The sequence below is a fragment of the Xyrauchen texanus genome, chromosome 17 (assembly GCF_025860055.1).
Source record: "Xyrauchen texanus isolate HMW12.3.18 chromosome 17, RBS_HiC_50CHRs, whole genome shotgun sequence".
NCBI lineage: Eukaryota > Metazoa > Chordata > Actinopteri > Cypriniformes > Catostomidae > Xyrauchen > Xyrauchen texanus.
Genome location: NC_068292.1, coordinates 38616365 through 38634786, shown reverse-complemented (window position 1 = coordinate 38634786; position 18422 = coordinate 38616365). Strand labels below are relative to the sequence as shown.

The 18422-nt window shown below is 39.3% G+C and overlaps 1 protein-coding gene across 1 annotated transcript in view; it reads right to left on the bottom strand.

The window, feature by feature from the left end:
* Positions 1-18422, bottom strand: part of si:dkey-122a22.2 (uncharacterized) — a 35607-nt gene that overhangs the window by 387 nt on the left and 16798 nt on the right. Inside the window, exons 8-10 of the mRNA XM_052146298.1 lie at positions 4133-4271; positions 908-990; positions 21-117 (exon numbers count right to left, since the gene is read on the bottom strand). Coding sequence (XP_052002258.1) covers positions 21-117; positions 908-990; positions 4133-4271 — 319 coding nt within the window. The remainder of the gene's footprint in view (positions 1-20; positions 118-907; positions 991-4132; positions 4272-18422) is intronic.

The window sequence follows — 18422 nt, the reverse complement described above, 5'->3', positions numbered from 1 at the left end:
AGAATTTGAAATCCACTCACATGGTTCAGATCAGCTGGAAGTTGTTCATCATATGATTCTCCAGTAATCACATGCACTGATGTCTTGCTAGAGAGAGGCTTATATCTCGAGATCTCCCTGAAAAGTCAAGGACATTCAAACAGAGACACCATAACCCCCTGCATATGATGTACAGTGGGCCTAAAAAGTATTTGGGCACTTAAGGCATAGTACAATAAGATGTCTGAATGTCATTGCATTAGATAAAAAAATATCAAAGCAAGTCTGCAAACCAATAATGCAAGACATTTTAATCAGTATCAACTTTGACATTGTAGTTAAGGCCATTTTTAGTGGATGTATGAAGTTCACACAGGGGCTCTAGCAGGTGCAGTTAATCACATTAGTACATATCCCACTAATGTTTGACAACCAAAATAATATCTAATGTTTTATCATTTCAAATGTAAAAATAAAAAAATCTTTTAATGAAATGTTTTGTTTGCAAGTGTGCTTGTGCTACCTTTCTCTTAGAAAAATGCCACTTGCTTTGATCTTTTGCTAATTAAATTACATTCATAAATTTTTTTTATGTCTTAAAAATTATTTCTATAGCACCTTTTAAAACAAATGTGCTTACGAAGTGCTTTACAGAAGACACATTTATACTCTATAACACAGTAACACACTATATACTTATACATTATATAAATAAAGATTCACATACATACATATTAAAGGATATCTAAGAAAATAAAATAAGGCAGAGTAAGAAAAAATTATAGAAAACATACACTTTGTTTCTAAAAATAAAAATAAAACTCTTATTTATCATCTTATTTCTTATCTGTGTTTCTAAATACATTTTGATAAAAATAGCCACTTATCAAAGTGTTGTTATCACAAAAAAAAAAAAATCACGTTTTACCTGACTTGAGATGCGCTCTCGTTAAGAAAGAAATGTTCGTCGACTGCAGCACTCTGGTGAGCAGGATTACATAACAGATATTTCTGAAAGAAGAGAAATTCGGAACAGATATTGATTTCTAATAACATTCACATTACAAGACAACAAGTTAGCCTGTCTTGTTGTACAGTACAAATACATAAAACAACATAAATTGACTTGAAAAGCAAGATGACATAAGATATTAAGACTTGTCCATAATCAAATGTCCTAAGATTAATGCTTAAAACAAGAAAAAATTATTTGCCAATTAACTTGTATTCCCTTTGAATCAAGCTTATTTTTATAACCCCACTGGCAAATGTTACACTGAGAAAAAAAAAATGCTTTACAATTAGGGCTGTCGATTTAACGCATCAATTCAGTGCAATTAATTGTATTAAAAATAACGCGTTATAAAAATTAATATATATATATATATATAATTTTTAAATATTTAAAGAATACTATGTATAATTATTTCATCATTATTTATTGAATTATTGTTATATAAGGGGCTTTCTCAGCAAATATTTGTATATGTGATTAAATGCGATTAATTGCGTTTAATTAATTGGGATACCATGTAATGAATCAGATTTAAAAATGTTATCGATTGACAGCCCTATTTACAATGTCTTATCATGAATCAATCCTAAAGCAGAAAGTCTTGTCATACTTCACTGATTCTTGAGATAAGGGACAAAACATGTGCTACAAATAAAAGTCCTCTATGTTAAAATCAAGAAATTGATAATAAAAATATTGAAAAAGTTAAATCTAAAAGGAAACGTATATACTCAGCATTTATTAATTATATTTGTAAACAATTTCTTTGATTTCTATATTATTTAGATTAATTTATTTATTTTTTTTTTAATGCATGCTCTATACTGGGAAGCACATGTGACTTAACCTGTACTCAGCAAGAGGTCACAATGTTAAACAAAGTGTTTAAAAATGCAACAATCTCTAATATAGTATATAGCAAGCATGAAGACTCCCTGTGAAAGGCTTTTGTTCTTCTTGTGCTACATGAATAATCATTTGTTTGTTGTAAAGTAAAAAATGTGAAATGTTCTAAAAATAAAAACAAAAAGTGTAAAATTAAAGTAACTTCTACATCAAATTTGTAAGTAAAAGTTATTATATTAATTGATGTGTTTAAGTTAAATTTACTCACACGATCAATATTTTGTTTAAGTTAAGTAGATTTTATTTAATTGTATATCATTAAATATTACTAGATATTTTTTTCCCAGTGTAGTGACTTTTGCTTATTACATCAATGTCTCTGTTTTAAGGATGATATATTTGAGATATTTTTATGAAAATATTTTTTTCACAGATACATATCATTGCTCTGACAGTAGTAAGGATAGCACAAAGATCACGAGTTGTATAAAATATATTCATTTTTATTTTTTTACTACTTTGATATTTTACGTTTGACATTTTGACAAAAACTGTGTCTGATTAGCACATAAACATTCCACATCAGTTCTACAATATATCTACTGCCTTGGTTTTCAAATATTTGTAGACAATTTTAAGTAAATAAATACTGTGTAAATTGAGTAATTTACATACAATATAATTCAACAATTTAGCTTATTTGATATCCTTTAATTGTATAGTATATATATAGCATCCCCAGAAATTATTTGGGCAACTCATAAAAATGTATTAATTTCATTGCACTAGATAGCAAAATATCCTTTAAATTGCTGGAGGAAACTGCTAATAAATTATGCAAGGCCTATTCTAAGAACTAACATAACTTTTCTCACATTTGTAAAATGACTTTTAACCAAATGGTTTTAATGTGAATTTATTTATGAGATTTAGTGGATTTATGAAGTCAGTTCCCCTCAGGTGTTTTACGGCCACTATATATCAGCATTATTGTGGCCACCCTGCTCTCTAGATATCGCTGTCGACAATTAAAACCCCATATCTGTCTACCATTAGTCGTTGCAACAGACATTCAGATGTAAATCTCATTTTGTGACTTTTGAAAAGCTCCAAGGCCAAGTGGAGCAGCCCCTCTCACAGAGAACAATCCTCTGCTTCAAAGACATAGAGTAGTCAAATTAAATGTCGAGAGGGACACAATTATTCCCTCTTAAACATAAAAGCTCCAAGTAGCCTACAATTACTATTTGATTGCCTGCTTTCTTGTGAAAAGAAGACTGATGTGAATTCAGTGTAAGCACTGACAGCACCTTCTTTATTCCATTAAACATGCATTATTTGCCGAGTTAACACGAGCATAACTTGATACTGCATTTACGCCAACCACACACGCAAAGTTGTTTTTGTCTCTAGCGAACACGCAGATATTTTAAAGACTTAGCCCAATTATTTTGTTTTGTTTTGTCTAAATCTACTGTTACAAAAAACATATTGCTTCCGTTTTATGCTTCTAATCTTTCCCAAACAAATGAGACAGGGGTCTTAAAAACAGTGTCTGTTTTTATGCAGATAGGATGGGCATTTACTATATGAACTAAAGAAAGGAATTGCACCTGTGCACAGTCCCTCATCACTAACTTCCTCTTGTGCATTAATTATTTCAACCTTCTTATGAAGGCAAAATATTCCTCAATCAACTCTTCCATTCCTGCAGACAACCTTCGATTCATGTTGTAAATGGGAATCTGTCGGTTTTTGAGGGGAAGAAGGGCCATTCAAAATTCAAAAAAATGTTTTGCATATTCGTGGCCGCATGTTAACTTGCATGAAATTGGGTGGAACTGGAGCGCAGAGAGTGCACTCGTACCTTGACTGTGAGTGACTGTTTTGCATCATTACGCGTTTAAAAAAAATGGATCCGCTGCAGTTTCTGTCACATCCGTCAAGGACAGTTGTTCATTTTAGAAAACTGATCATTAAACTGTTTCTGTTGTTTTCTAGACATCCATGTCAACTGGTTCATAGAAACAGCTGTAATTTATGCAACAGCACCACCAAGTGGTCATGTTGTAGAACACTGGAATCAGGCAGTGACATCATCATATTTCAAACATTCCAAAATTAAACAGAAATCTTGCTAAGGGGGGAATTAACTGACCAAGGGAATGTTTTTCATGCACTTTTGGAAAACTACACTGCGTATGGTCAATGTCTGTAAACATCATACAATACACTACTTCTACACAGAAGTTGGCTTTCAGAGATTTGAGTCAGGGGCAGTGGTACACTGACCTGCCGCTGTAGCAGTTCCTCCGAGATGTCGTCTCCCTGAATGACAGGTTGCAAAACGCCCAGAATAATGAGCAGGCGACTCAAACCTGCCGCCGCAGAGAACTGCATCATCTGCAGGGAGGGGACGAGGTGAGAGTACCTGCAAACATACACAAGTGCAAGATGTATAAGGGGTCATATTATTAGTACTCAGATTTTCATTGATCTTAAAGTGCCACGAATACATGCATGTCTTTCAGAACTCAAAACTTCACCCCAGTCCAAAAAGACTATTTATTGGAAATACGCTGCAATAACGGCTTGTTCAAAAATGTTAATATATCCGTACCCTGGAGTCGTGAGTTATAATCCAGGGCGTTCTGAGTGACTCCAGCCAGGTCTCCTAAGCAACCAAATTGGCCCGGTTGCTGGGGAGGGTATAGTCACATGGGGTAACCTCCTCATGGTCCCTATAATGTGGTTCTCGCTCTCGGTGGGGCATGTGGCGAGTTGTGCATGGATGCTACAGAGAATAACGTGGGCCTCCACACGTGCTATGTTTCCGCGGTAACGCTCTCAACAAGCCACGTGATAAGATGCATGGATTGACGTCTGAGATATGGAGGCAACTGAGATTTCGTCCTCCGGCACCCGGATTGAGGCGAGTCACTACACCATCACAAGGACTTGGGAGTGCATTGGGAATTGGGCATTAAAATTGGGGAGAAAAATTAAAATATATTCGTAAAGAGGGATATATTAAAAGTGAAGTGTACCATTTCTGCACCACCAGTGTAAACAAAGATAATAAAAAAAAAAAAAACAACGACACTCCCACATCTTCCATTGGCTGAGCAAACAGATAGTCCCGCCCCAAACTCACACCTTTGGTTGAGCCAGTGATGCTGTGTCGGGCTGGTCGGGATGCTAAAACAAATAGAGCAATGTTTAAATAACGCAACAGAGCCCAAGTGTTACAAGTTTTGGTAGGGATACACTGCTACAAAATTTGTGTGCCATTAGTTTCAAATCACTAATCATTTTTTTTTTTTTTTAAACGTCAGTACCATTAATACACTAGTAACATAAGTTATGTTGTATGTGCGGTAGTCGTCTAAATATTATTTTATCTAAAACCTTCATTTGAATCATACCCATGTCTGCAATAACATTTCAAATGTAGTCTTTTCAAGTGGCATCCACTTCACACAGTGTCCTTTAAGAATGCAAAACACTGTGTAGATTTTGCTCCTTATATGGTATTGTTTATTTTTCAATGAGTGGTTTTCCCATGCTTCAAACACACACGTCTGAATCCCAGCGTTGTGTCTCCTAATGGATAATATGGATTTATATAAAACATTGGACAGTGAGAAGATTTTTAAAAACACGATTCACATAACGAGATTTGGAATTAGTTTGGAGTTTGCCTGATGATACTGGGAAAACCGGGAATGCCTACAAAGATTTCAAGCCAAAGGGGGAAACACCAGCAACCTTATTAAACACCTTCGGACACATCCCACTGCTTTTGCAGAATTAACACCATTTAGTGCCACTTAATTTAACCTAAACGCTTTCTCTTAACATTTAGAGATTTATCGATTCTCTGAAAAATCATTTTGCACTAGTTTTTTTTCTAATGCATGGTGGCGTTAACTTCACACTTATGATCACTGCTGTGTTTTTATTCTCCATTCTTTTCTGTAGTGCTCGTAAAACGATTATGTGAATTGTAACTTGCCTATGCATATTTCGTTCTACATTGTTCTTAATCCTAAACATCATCAAATCAGTTTGTTCACCATTTCTAATGATTGATGATGATAATGACATTAAAATATTTTATTAATATACCTTAAATGTAATTATATACTAATTCAGTGTAAATAAAAACATTATTAAATGTTTTGTTTTTACATTAGTTACAATAAAAATGTTCGTAAGATAAATTCCTAAACCCCACCCACCCCCCACCCGTGTCCCCTGTGATGAACTACATTAATTGAGCAGTCATTACCAGCGCATGAAGGACTAAATGAGCTCTCTGTACAGCCCAATGCTTCACAATGACAGCTCATTTATGAGGACTAAAGAAATGACACAGAAATTAATATATATTAGACATGAAGAATGTTAAGGCATGTGTCTGATCTCTTTCACGTCAACATATGCATAACAGTACGCACTACCTTAAACCACTTTATAAGCATGTGGCAAAACTTAATTGATACACTAGATAAAACCGGTGCATTTGCACAATAAAAGCTAGGAAGGGTGTAAAATGAAGGGAAATAGAAGTACAATGACAGCTCCTTTCCATCCAGTTTATTATTATTTCCTCATCCATTGTAAATATTCTGCCAAACCAAGCAATTTCCTATTGGTCAATGTTTTGATGTGCAAAGGTAAATGTAACCAAGCCTTTAAAGGATCAATCATACATTTTTATTAATAAACAATATAATTAAAATGACTTATTATGAATGATTGTAAATAGTGCATTTCATGGAAAATTTTATAAAAAATAAATAAATAAATAAATAAATAAATAGTATTTCAGAAAATTTTTAAAGGGATTAAATTATAGATTTTTATTAATAACATTTTTACTAAAAATAGTATTTTAGAAAGAGTTTAAAAGAGGTCGTATCATATATTTTTAATAATAAAATGTAAACAAAAATAGTATTTCAGAAGTACTGCATTTTAAAGAGGTTATATTACAAACGTAATTAAAAATAGTATTTAAGGGGGCCTGGGTAGGTGGTGGGGTTTAGGAATTTATCTTACGAAAATTTTTATTGTAACTAATGTAAAAACAAAACGAGTATTGAAGCCGACTACCACCCCTGGAGTTGCGAGTTCGAATCCAGGGTGTGCTGAGTGACTCCAGCCTAAGCAACCAAATTGGCCCGGTTAAAAGAGAGAGTAGAGTCACATGGGGTACCCTCCTCGTGATCGCGATTAGTGGTTCTCGCTCTCAATGGGGTGCGTGTTAAGAGGAGAGTAGCATGAGCCTCCACATGCTGCAAATCTCCGCAGTGTCATGACCAATTAGCCACGTGATAAATGCATGGGTTGATTGTCCCAGAAGTGGAGGCAACAGAGAATTGTCCTCTGCCACCCGGATTGAGGTAACTGTGCCACCATGATGACCTAGTAGTGGGAACTGGGCATTCCAAATTGGGGAGAAAGGGGGGATCAAATTTAAAAATAGTATTTAGGAAAGATTTTACAGGGGTTATGTTATACTTTTTTTTTCATATAAAATATAATTAAAAACAGTATTTCAGAAATGTTTTAAAGGGGTTATATCTAGTGGTCGACCGATATATCGCAGAGGCCAATAAATCAGCCGATATTCAGACTTTTTTTAATTATCGGCATTGGCCAATACATTTTCCTGTTTGGAAGATTTTTTTCTTGAGGGTCACCTGCTTGCATGTGAAGCAACTGAGACATGTAAACGACCAGTTTACATGCCACCGAGTTACTACAATAGTAGACCGGTGTGCGACACAGTGTCATTTAAACGGTCCGCATATCAGAACACATTTAATTTTTAAGTAGTCGCCCGTTTCATTCTCCCTCTCTCTCCTCAACAGTTCCCTGTAACATTTATCAATAAAACTGATATCATAAATACTGTCTCCTAATATGCACATATCTTGTTTAAACAGATGTAAAAAACCAACCTCACACAACTTCAGCAGATCTAGCATTATGTTGAGCGCTCATTTATTTACCTCTAAAGCACGTATTTTAACAGTCTCTCCTCAGCCATTCCCAGTCACATTTAACTTTCTTTTCTAATGATAAAATGCAAATATTAACAAAACTTCTATTATATACCATTTGCAAATATCTTGTTTAAACAGATATTCACGATTACTAAATCTCACAAAAATCCAGCGTTTTCTTCCCGTCAATCGCTCATCTAATATCTTCCTCTGAAGTGCGTATTCTATCAACCAGAATCAAAGCTTCATAATCAGGATCAAAAGTTCCTCTGATTTACAAATCATGATGGTCAATCAAGGCTGTTTTAACTGTCAGGATATTGCTGCTGCTTGCTGGATCCGCACAAGCGCATGAGTGCAACCAAAGTCTTTCTAGCAAGTCAGTCCACTGTTGGCCATGTTTGGAATGCTCTCGGGAGGTTATTTCCAGTCATGACATTGCAGCTCTTATATACCTGAATGTGGAAAGACCGAAATCTCCAAAAAGGTTGGTCAAGATTACGATCAAAGAACATATTTCAAATCAGCAGGAAAATCTGACAACAATGGGATCATAAATTGTGATTCTTTACATCAGATTACGCTGAAATAACGCAATTTTCTCAGCTTCTATAGCTAATGCACATGTGCATTCTCAAGTACATTGACAGGCCATGTCTGTATCTAAAAGGCGATTGACTCTTTTACCTTTAAGGCGGAACTTCCTATCACATCCATTGACCATTGGCTGCAGTTGAGCATTCTAATTTATCCCATTAATTTTGATAGAAGTGGCCCATCTCTGCTAAATAGTCTCTGGTGTAATTTCAAGGTAAAAGCACTTAATGTGTGCTCTAAGTAAATGTCTTCTTCACTAGTCTGTATTTTTTTAGTAAATGCAATTGCTAATGTGGACATGCCATCCATGGTTGCTGGACTACTGTGTGTATTGTTATTTCCTTCTCCCTAATATATTATCAATTTCTTCATGTGCAAATTACAAAAATGTGATGACTAAACAGAAATCAGGAGAAACTGCCAACAACTATTTAAAATAAAATATTATTTTTTAGATTCTTTTTACAAAGGTTTGTGTGAAATTGAGAAAATATAGTACCAAATAAGGCCATTAAAAAAATACCATATCGGTCGATCAGTAGTAATACATTTTTGTTAAAATTTTTTTATTAAAAATAGTGTTTCAGAAAGATTTAAGAGGTCAAATCGGTGAAATCTGAGACATTTATCAGTAAATGACTTGCATTTCAATCTTCCTCACTCAAAGTGATCATATGGCTTCAAAAGACTTGGAATATAGAGTAAAAGTCATTTGAACTACTTTTATGATAATTGAATGGTCCTTATTGGAGCTTGACAGGTGTGGTAACTATAAACTATCCATGAATGAAACAGAGCTGTATGAAGATTCTTCAAAATGACTCTGATTTTACACACCTGGCCCCCTATCAGGCTAATCAACCCTCCGAGAGGGATAAAGGCTGACTGCGGATGGCGGTGCGACAGAGAGAGAGCGTATTTACGGGCAGCTCCTGTGTGTGTGTGTGTCTTTTTATTTAATTTGTATTTGTTTATATTGTCAAGTTGGTTCTCTCCTCCTCCTTTCCATTGTACTGCTTTACAGACTAGTTTTTGTGTTTCATGGAAAAAAACCTAGCACATTACAGGTTTTAAACAAGAGGAAAAGTAAAAAACTAAAATGTTCTGTGGAGCGGAGGGGGGCGGGGCCGGTCGGAATATCGCGCGCCCGGTCCCCAATCAGCCTGATGAGGCGCGCAAGGGATAAAGGCGGCCGGTGACGATTGTTGGGGAGAGAGAGAGAATTACGGACATGTCCGTCATGTGTGTTTGTTTGTGTTTTTGAGTTTCTCATTAAAATATAATTTATGTTGACAAGCCGGCTCTCCTTCGCCTCCCTTGCCCATCCTTCAACTGTGTTACATTGGTGCTGAAACCCGGGAAGGAGGAGGATGCCCGTCGCAGAGTCCTCGACACTGCCGTCCACCCAGGGAGCGCCGCTGCCATCTGCCGGGGGACGGAGTAGCTCGACCGCCCGGATGCGAGGTACGGCCGTCGTCCGCGGGGCAAGTGGGGACTGGATACCCCGACCGCCTGGAGCGAGGAGCCGCTGCCGGGGCGGAGGAGTGCCCTGCCGTCCCCAGAGACGCGGAGGGGTCGAGGGAAGACCGCCGTCCGCGAGGGGAGGAGGGAAGAAACTCTCCGACCGCCCGGGCGGTAGAGCCGCTGCCAGGGGCGGAGGAGTGTCCCCATTTGCCGCCAGAAAAGCGGAGGCGCGTTCTACCCGCTGGGGTCGGCGGTTTCACTCCGGTTCGCCCGGTGTTGGAGCGGCTGTCGTCCGCCTGAGTGTGGAGGAGTGTTCGAGGACCACGCGACGGTACATCAGAGAACCGGTGAGTGAGCTTTTTCTCTCTCTCTCTCTCTCTCCCTGTCGCACCGTGCTGGCCTTTTCCTTTCCTCGCCTATTTTGTTTTTTTTTTGTTGTTGTTGTCTTCCCTCCTGTCTCCTCCCAGGGCGAGGAAGGCGGGGATGACCACGCTGGGACGCAAGATACACCCCGCCCCAGGGATGGGGGGTGTACGTCATGCCGGTGGCACCTCGGCCTGAGATAACGCCGGGAGGAGTGTGGAGCGGAGGGCGGGGCCGGTCGGCATATCGCGCGCCCGGTCCCCAATCAGCCTGATGAGTGCGCGAGGGATAAAGGCGGCCGGTGACGATTGTTGGGGAGAGAGAGAGAATTACGGACATGTCCGTCATGTGTGTTTGTTTGTGTTTTTGAGTTTCTCATTAAAATATAATTTATGTTGACAAGCCGGTTCTCGCCTCCTCCTTGCCCATCCTTCAACTGTGTTACATGTTCTTAAAAGGAAAAGGCATAATTTAAAAGACAAGTAAGAATGTCAAAGAGATCAACTGCTCATCAACTCAGTACACAAGTTAGTCTGAACTGGAACACTTGCAGTCCAAATCAATAAGCATCAATGCAAACAACTCTTTACATTCCTTCAAAAGTTTAGCTTCACAAGTTTGAGTTTGAAGTGATCATTTCAAACACCCTTTTGAGTCTTTCCCAAAGTCATTCCCCCCCTTTTACTTCAAACCTTTCTTCCCTCACACATTTGCATCTGTCAGCATTTCCCCCAAAACACGGCCCTTATCTAGTCAATTTGATTCACAGTCAAATCAGTCCGTTTGCTCTGACATTTTTATTTCTACCCGTCCCATTCTCTCCATTCCTTCCAGTGCTAATTCTGCCCGGCAGGACTGGATTATGCACAGGAAGGCATGCGTGTCAGTGGAAAATTTGGCGAGGGTAAAGACAGCCCAGATAGGCGGATGAATTAAACCGATAACGACAGACAGACGAGAGTCGCGAAGTTGTGTCAAGAAAAAAGGCCTCGCCAATGTTGGTCATTTTCCGTTCCGTTCTCTCTCTCTCTACTAACCTTCTTCTTAAGCATGACAGAAAACTATCTAAATGAATAAAAAAAAAGTGATGAAATGACTTTTGTGCCATGGACTTTCTGGTCTTTGACTTCCCATCTGGATTAGTGCAGGCTGAATGGAGTCTGTTTCTTTTATAAGAACCAACACATCACTGTCTGAATGTTTCTCTCTCTATTACACACTCACATCCTGTGCGTTGATAGGAGTTCATCTGAATTTGCATGATGTCCTGACTAATAATTTGTTCTACAGCCCTAAGAGCTGACTGGTCAACACAAAGGTTTTGACAAACAGAACTACCTATTTGTCTGTCTGAGATTTAAAGGGATAGTTCACCCAAAAATGTATGCAAAAGCACCCATTTAGTTTTTTGTTTTATAAAATTATACTTTCTTTAATTTTTTTTTTTATCCCATTCAATAAAAGTGAATGTAGGTTGTATCTAAGGCTACGTCTACATTAATCCGGATACAATTTAAAATGGCGTTTTCGTTTCAAAATGCTCTCTGTCCTCCACACTAGCGTTTTCAAAAAAGTTACTCGCTTAAATCATGTTACTCATACTGCGCATGCAGAACATTTCAGTTAAATAGTATTTTTTTTATTTTTTTTTTTTTTAAACTGACTAGTACATTAAATTAATCTATTAACAATGTCCCACCCTCAACTGTCATTTTAAAAAGTCCACGACTACAACAATCATTTATTCTGTGGTGGAAATAACATTTTCAAATAAAAAGCAAGCTAGCAAACTTACTGTTCCAATAGATTAATAAAGAACCATGTGCTTAACCTTTTGACCAACACAAGTTCTGAAGACTCTTGTGTGGGTCAAACCATGTCAAAACAACTACATAGTTATTAATAATAAAACAAATTATAATATTCTGTAGTAGGGAAGTGTGCTAGCTTTTTTTTCTGATTTGAGATTTATTTATTTTATTGACTCCGCACCTCACGAACATTACTCTGGTGTGCGTGTGTTTTCAAAAACTTTGTGGAAATTACGTTTACATTTTTTTTGGATTGAAATGTTTTTAATGTGACTCAAATTTATACATTAAAAAAATAAGTAAATTCCTGGCATATAACCAAAAGACAGCCCGGGACATATTGTGACCCGTCTAAAAAAAAGGGCATTTATAAGAAAATTAAACACTTTTAAACAGCATGCAAAACATGCCTTATTTTTTTAAATCTATTTTTACTATTTTAATTAGTATTATCATAACTCATTTTAATAATATATTTAAACATTGGGTTAAAAAAAAAAAAAAAAAACACCCTTTTCACAGCAATAACATAAATATCAAAATATACTGTATATTAAATATCGTCGAAAGGCTGAAAATTCAGATTTTTTTTTTTCTCTTTTTTTTGTTAGTTAAATGGACCTGCTTTAAGCTTTAGCATGTATAATAAAGCCATAAACTTACAGTGAGAATCTAACAGAGGTTGAAGTCAGTTCTGAGTGTGGCCAAGAGGTGGCAGTCGTGTGTCACTGTAAAACACTAGGAGTTCATTCTAACATTTAGACATCTGTAAGTGCAGCAGAGCTCATGTGGCCTTACTTCATTAGTGATGAGTGACAGAAATAGCTCCAGTGCTTATTACTGTTAATTGTCATTACAGGAGTGAGGTGCATGCAATCTCCTGTTTCAGAGGGAAAACTCTCCCAATCACAGGGACATAAGCAACTCTACACACCAAGCAGGGGATATCTGTAGAAGTGCACTTCACTTGACAAAATGTGTTCATTTGGAATGCAATGTCATGGGTGTATGATGACATTCTACAATAATAAATTATTATAATAAAGTCATATTAAATATGTTTAATATAACATTTATATTTAAAAACTATTTTTAATATTTAGTATTAAAATCAAATAATTATCATCATGTTTATTTATAGAAATGTAAAATATAACATCCAAATGTATTTTTATTAAGTATTTATTATTATACATTTAAATTGAGAATGAGATTTTTTTTAACAATATATACTGTATTTGTCTTTTTAACTGTTACATAAAATCTAATCTGATGTGCTTCAAACTCACACACAACTCCCTAGTAACAACTCCTGAAGTGAATTATACTGAATATCCACTATGTTAGTCAAACTTCATGTGGTACGGAGGAGATGCACAATGACTGATTGACTGATGACAAATTTCCCTTTTGACGAACACTTGTCCCCTATGTCATTTCTATAGCAGTTGAATTTGTAACCCAGACCGGTTACAACCTTCTCAGCTCTGCAGTGTCACATACAGCTTTTGCCCCTCTAAAGGTGCGTTCATGTCTAATTGCTTAGGTTCAGCAGATTGCTATACTGCTGGATGCCATTAGGCCTTCCCGCTGGACTACAGAGTCCAACACTGTATACAGGAGATGAATCACATGAGCTCCACTATTAAACTCCTCTTAAAGGGATAGTTCCCCCAAAATCTAAATTGTGTCATCATTTACAAACCCTTGTGTCGTTTCTAACCTGTGTGACTGAGAATAAGCAAGTAGTATTCAGCTGGTCATGTGATCCTAACATGCCAGCCCCCATGAGGGGACCCCCTCCACATAGAATAAAACAGCTTTTTTTAAGGTTACTGATAAGACTGGAGTCTTCATCTCATGTGAGTACACATGAATTTAAAATTACACAAATTTCTTTAGGAGTAAAATCTTTTAAATGAGGAAAAAAATGACAGAATGAACCTTTAATTGTCCAATTACATTATGGCGCCACTGTTCTGAGGATGGGAACCAATATATTCTGCTCAAACTGTGTAGCAAAAGCCACAGTTTTTTCTCGAGCGATGGGGAGTGACTCATTTTGTAGGATATAACAGAGCTCATTTCAGAGTGAGCCATCGGTAATGAGACACTCTTTGATGTGTAAATCCTGCTGGCATGTGGAAGGTGTTGATACGGTCTAATGTCATCTTTAAGTACAGACACTCTCCCTATTGGACGAATACAGTTTATCTAGAAGTCACCTTATTTGCCAAACGGGACGTTTTGGAAGGGAGTGACAGCAATTGTCAACCTGTGACCCAATAAAAAAATCATTCAAAAGAATATTGAAGCCACTCCAGTTAAGAAAACATAATCTGGAAGCAAATTTAAAGGATTAAATGAAAGCGTAATAGAATCCATAATAAATCAAATAAAAATCCGATATACAACCCCAATTTCGAGTGGTTTTGTAAATTGTATTCACCTTTGCTATATTGAAAGCACTACAACTATTCACCTTTGCTATATTGAAAGCCGCCATTCAGCTAGACGGGCTCGCCTCGTTTCGTGCCGACAGAAATTCAGCTCTCTGCGGTAAGACTCGCGGTGGTGGCTTGTGTGTTTACATCAACACGGAATGGTGCAAGAACTCTATGTTAGTCTCTAGTTACTGTTCATCGCTGTTGGAGCTTGTGACTGTTAGATGCAGACCTTTTTATCTACCACGGGAATTCACCACTGTTTGCATAACCGGGTTTACATTCCCCAGCGCTAACGCTAAGGAAGCTCTGTGAACTGTATGGGGCTATGAGCTGAACTGCAGAACGCTCACCCCGACGGACTGTTTATTGTCGCCGGAGATTTCAACCATGCAAATCTCAAGACAGTGCTCCCTAAATTCCATCAGTATGTGGACTTTGCAACGAGAGGGGCTAACGCTTGATCTTGTTTACACAAACATCCCAGGCGCTGCACGGGCGGAGCCCGCCCCCACCTCGGCTACTCAGACCACATCTCTGTTATGTTAATTCCAGCATACAGACCGCTCGTCAGACGCACAAAACCACTTCAGAAGCAGGTGAAAACCTGGCCAGCAGGAGCCATCTCTGCTCTTCAGGACTGTTTTGAGTGTACTGACTGGCACATGTTCAGGGAGGCTGCAACATATGGCGATTCTACCAACTTGGAGGAATACACAGCATCAGTGACCAGCTACATCAGCAAGTGCATTGATGATGTCACTTTCTCAAGACCATCACCACACGCTCCAACCAGAAGCCGTGGATGACTGCAGAGGTGCGCACGCTGCTGAGGTCCGAGACTCCGCCTTCAGAGCAGGCGATAAGGCAGCCCTAAGAACAGCTAGGGCCAAACTGTCACGGGCAATCAGAGAGGCAAAGCGCGCACACGCCCAGAGAATCCACAGTCACTTCCAGGACAGCGGTGACACGCGGCGCATGTGGCAGGGCATCCAGGCCATCACCAACTACAGGACAACATCAGTTGCCTGTGACAAAGATGCCTCCCTTCCAGATGCGCTGAACGACTTCTACGCTCGGTTGGAAGTGCAGAACGACGTGATGGCGAGGAAGTCCACCCCTCCTCCCATCACGTCGTTTGAAGTGCAGAACGACGTGATGGCGAGGAAGTCCACCCCTCCTCCCAACGACCAGGTGCTCTGTCTTACCACGGCAGATGTGAGGAAAACTCTACGTAGAGTCAACCCACGGAAGGCTGCTGGACCAGACAACATTCCTGGCAGAGTGCTCAGAGGATGTGCAGACCAGCTAGCAGATGTTCTTACCGACATCTTCAACATCTCTCTGAGCAGCGCCGTTGTTCCAACGTGCTTCAAGGCCACCACCATCATCCCCATGCCAAAGAAGTCTTCAGTGTCCTGCCTCAACGACTACCGTCCCGTCGCGACTTACACCCATCATCATGAAGTGCTTCGAGAGGCTCGTCATGAGGCAGATTAAGACCCAGCTGCCCCCTCACTAGACCCACTGCAGTTTGCGTGATCGTTCAAACCGCTCAACGGACGATGCCATCACCACAACCCTCCATCTGGCCCTCACCCACCTAGACAATAAGGACTCATACGTTCGAATGCTGTTCATAGATTTCAGCTCAGCATTCAACACAATCGTTCCCCAGCACCTGATTGGAAAGCTGAACCTGCTGGGCCTGGACACCTCCCTCTGCAACTGGATCCTGGACTTCCTGACTGGGAGACCTCAGTCAGTCCGGATCGGGAACAGCATCTCCACCACCACCACACTGAGCACTGGGGCCCCCAGGGCTGTGTGCTCAGTCCACTGCTGTTCACTCTGCTGACTCACGACTGTGCAGCAATGCACAGCTCGAATCACATCATCAAGTTCGCCGATGACACGACCGTGGTGGGTCTCATCAGCAAGAACAACGAGTCAGCATACAGAGAGGAGGTGCAGCGGCTGACGAACTGGTGTAGAGCCAACAACCTGTCCCTGAATGTCGATAAAACAAAAGAGATGGTTGTTGACTTTAGGAGAGCACAAGGTGAACACACTCAGCTGAACATCGACGGCTCCTCTGTGGAGATCGTCAAGAGCACCAAATTTCTTGGTGTTCACCTGGCGGAGAACCTCACCTGGTCCCTCAACACCAGCTCTATCACCAAGAAAGCCCAGCAGCGTCTCTACTTTCTTCGAAGGCTGAGGAAAGCACATCTCCCAACCCCCATCCTCACTACATTCTATAGAGGGACTATTGAGAGCATCCTGAGCAGCTGCATCACTGCCTGGTTTGGGACTTGCACCGTTTCGGACCGCAAAGCCCTGCAGAGGATAGTGAGGACAGCTGAGAAGATCATTGGGGTCTCTCTTCCCTCCATCAAAGACATTTACAAAAAACACTGTATCCGCAAAGCAACCAGCATTGTGGACGACCCCACACACCCCTCACACAAACTCTTTACCCTCCTCCCATCTGGCAAGAGGTACCGAAGCATTCGGGCCCTCACGGCCAGACTGTGTAACAGCTTCTTCCCCCAAGCCATCAGACTCCTCAATACTCAGAGACTGGTTTGACACACACGTGTCCTGAGTTGCACTTTAATAACTGTCACTTTATAACAGTCTGCTACCTCAATAACTGCTATGTGCATAGAACATTATCTCATAGTATGTTATGTTTACATTTTTAGAAACTGTCATCTTTTTGCACTACTGAGTACTGGTCGGCGCTGCACTGTCTATTGTCCTGTTCATTGTCAGTAATTTGTTGTACTGTCCCGTACTTTTTGCACATGTTTGCACGTGCACTTTATATAGGTAGTTTATATAGGTATTTTATTTCGTTGTGTAGTCTCATGTGGTCCTATGTTGGTCCTTTGTTGTTTTTATGTAGCACCATGGTCCTGGAGGAACGTTGTCTCGTTTTGCTGTGTACTGTACTAACTGTATATGGTTGAAACGACAATAAAAACCACTTGACTTGACTTGACTTGAACTAAACATTATATGATGTTTACCTTGTGAATTTCATTGTTTATTTTTTTTATGTACAGTAATTTCAAATCAGATGATTGCAAAACATGGGGGTAACTTAAGACTAATAACAAGGCCATGTGAAGCAGGGGATGCTAAACAGGTGAGGCAATCGTGTCATAGTATCTAAGGAGCCTTCAAAAACAGCCTAGTTCTTTAAGAGCAAGGATTATTCGAAATTTGGCAATTTGCCAACAGATGCTTTGGTAAATAAACAAGCACTTTGAGAACAATGTTTCACAAAGACATATTGGAAGGATTTTGGGCATTTCACCCTCTACATTGCACAATATAGTTAAAGGATTCGAGCAATCTGTTCAAATCATGGTGCGTAAAGGGCAAGATGAAAACCACTTCTGAATGCACGTGATCCCTCAGACATCACGGTCTTAAAAACATCATCTGTAATGGATTTCATGAACATGGTCTTGGGATAACTTTATTAAACCTTTGTTAGTCAACACCACTCGCTGCTGCAGATGCAAGTTAAGACTTTACTCTGCAAAGCAGAAGCCATACATCAACACTGTACAGAAGCACTGCCAACTTCTCTCGGCTCGGTCTCATCTTAGATGGGAAATAGAACAGTGGAAGCAAGTTTTGAAGAGTCCACATTACAAATAGTTTTTGAAACCACAGCTGTTGTGTTCTACAGGCCAAAGAGGAAAAGGACCATCCAAGCTGTTATCAGCATCAGGTCCAAAAGCCAGTGTCTGTATGGGCCAGGGGTGCGTCAGTGCCCATGGCATGGGTAACTCGCACATCTGTGAGGGCACCATTAATGCAGACAAATATGTACACATTTTGGAGCAGCATATATTGCCATCTAGCACTGTCT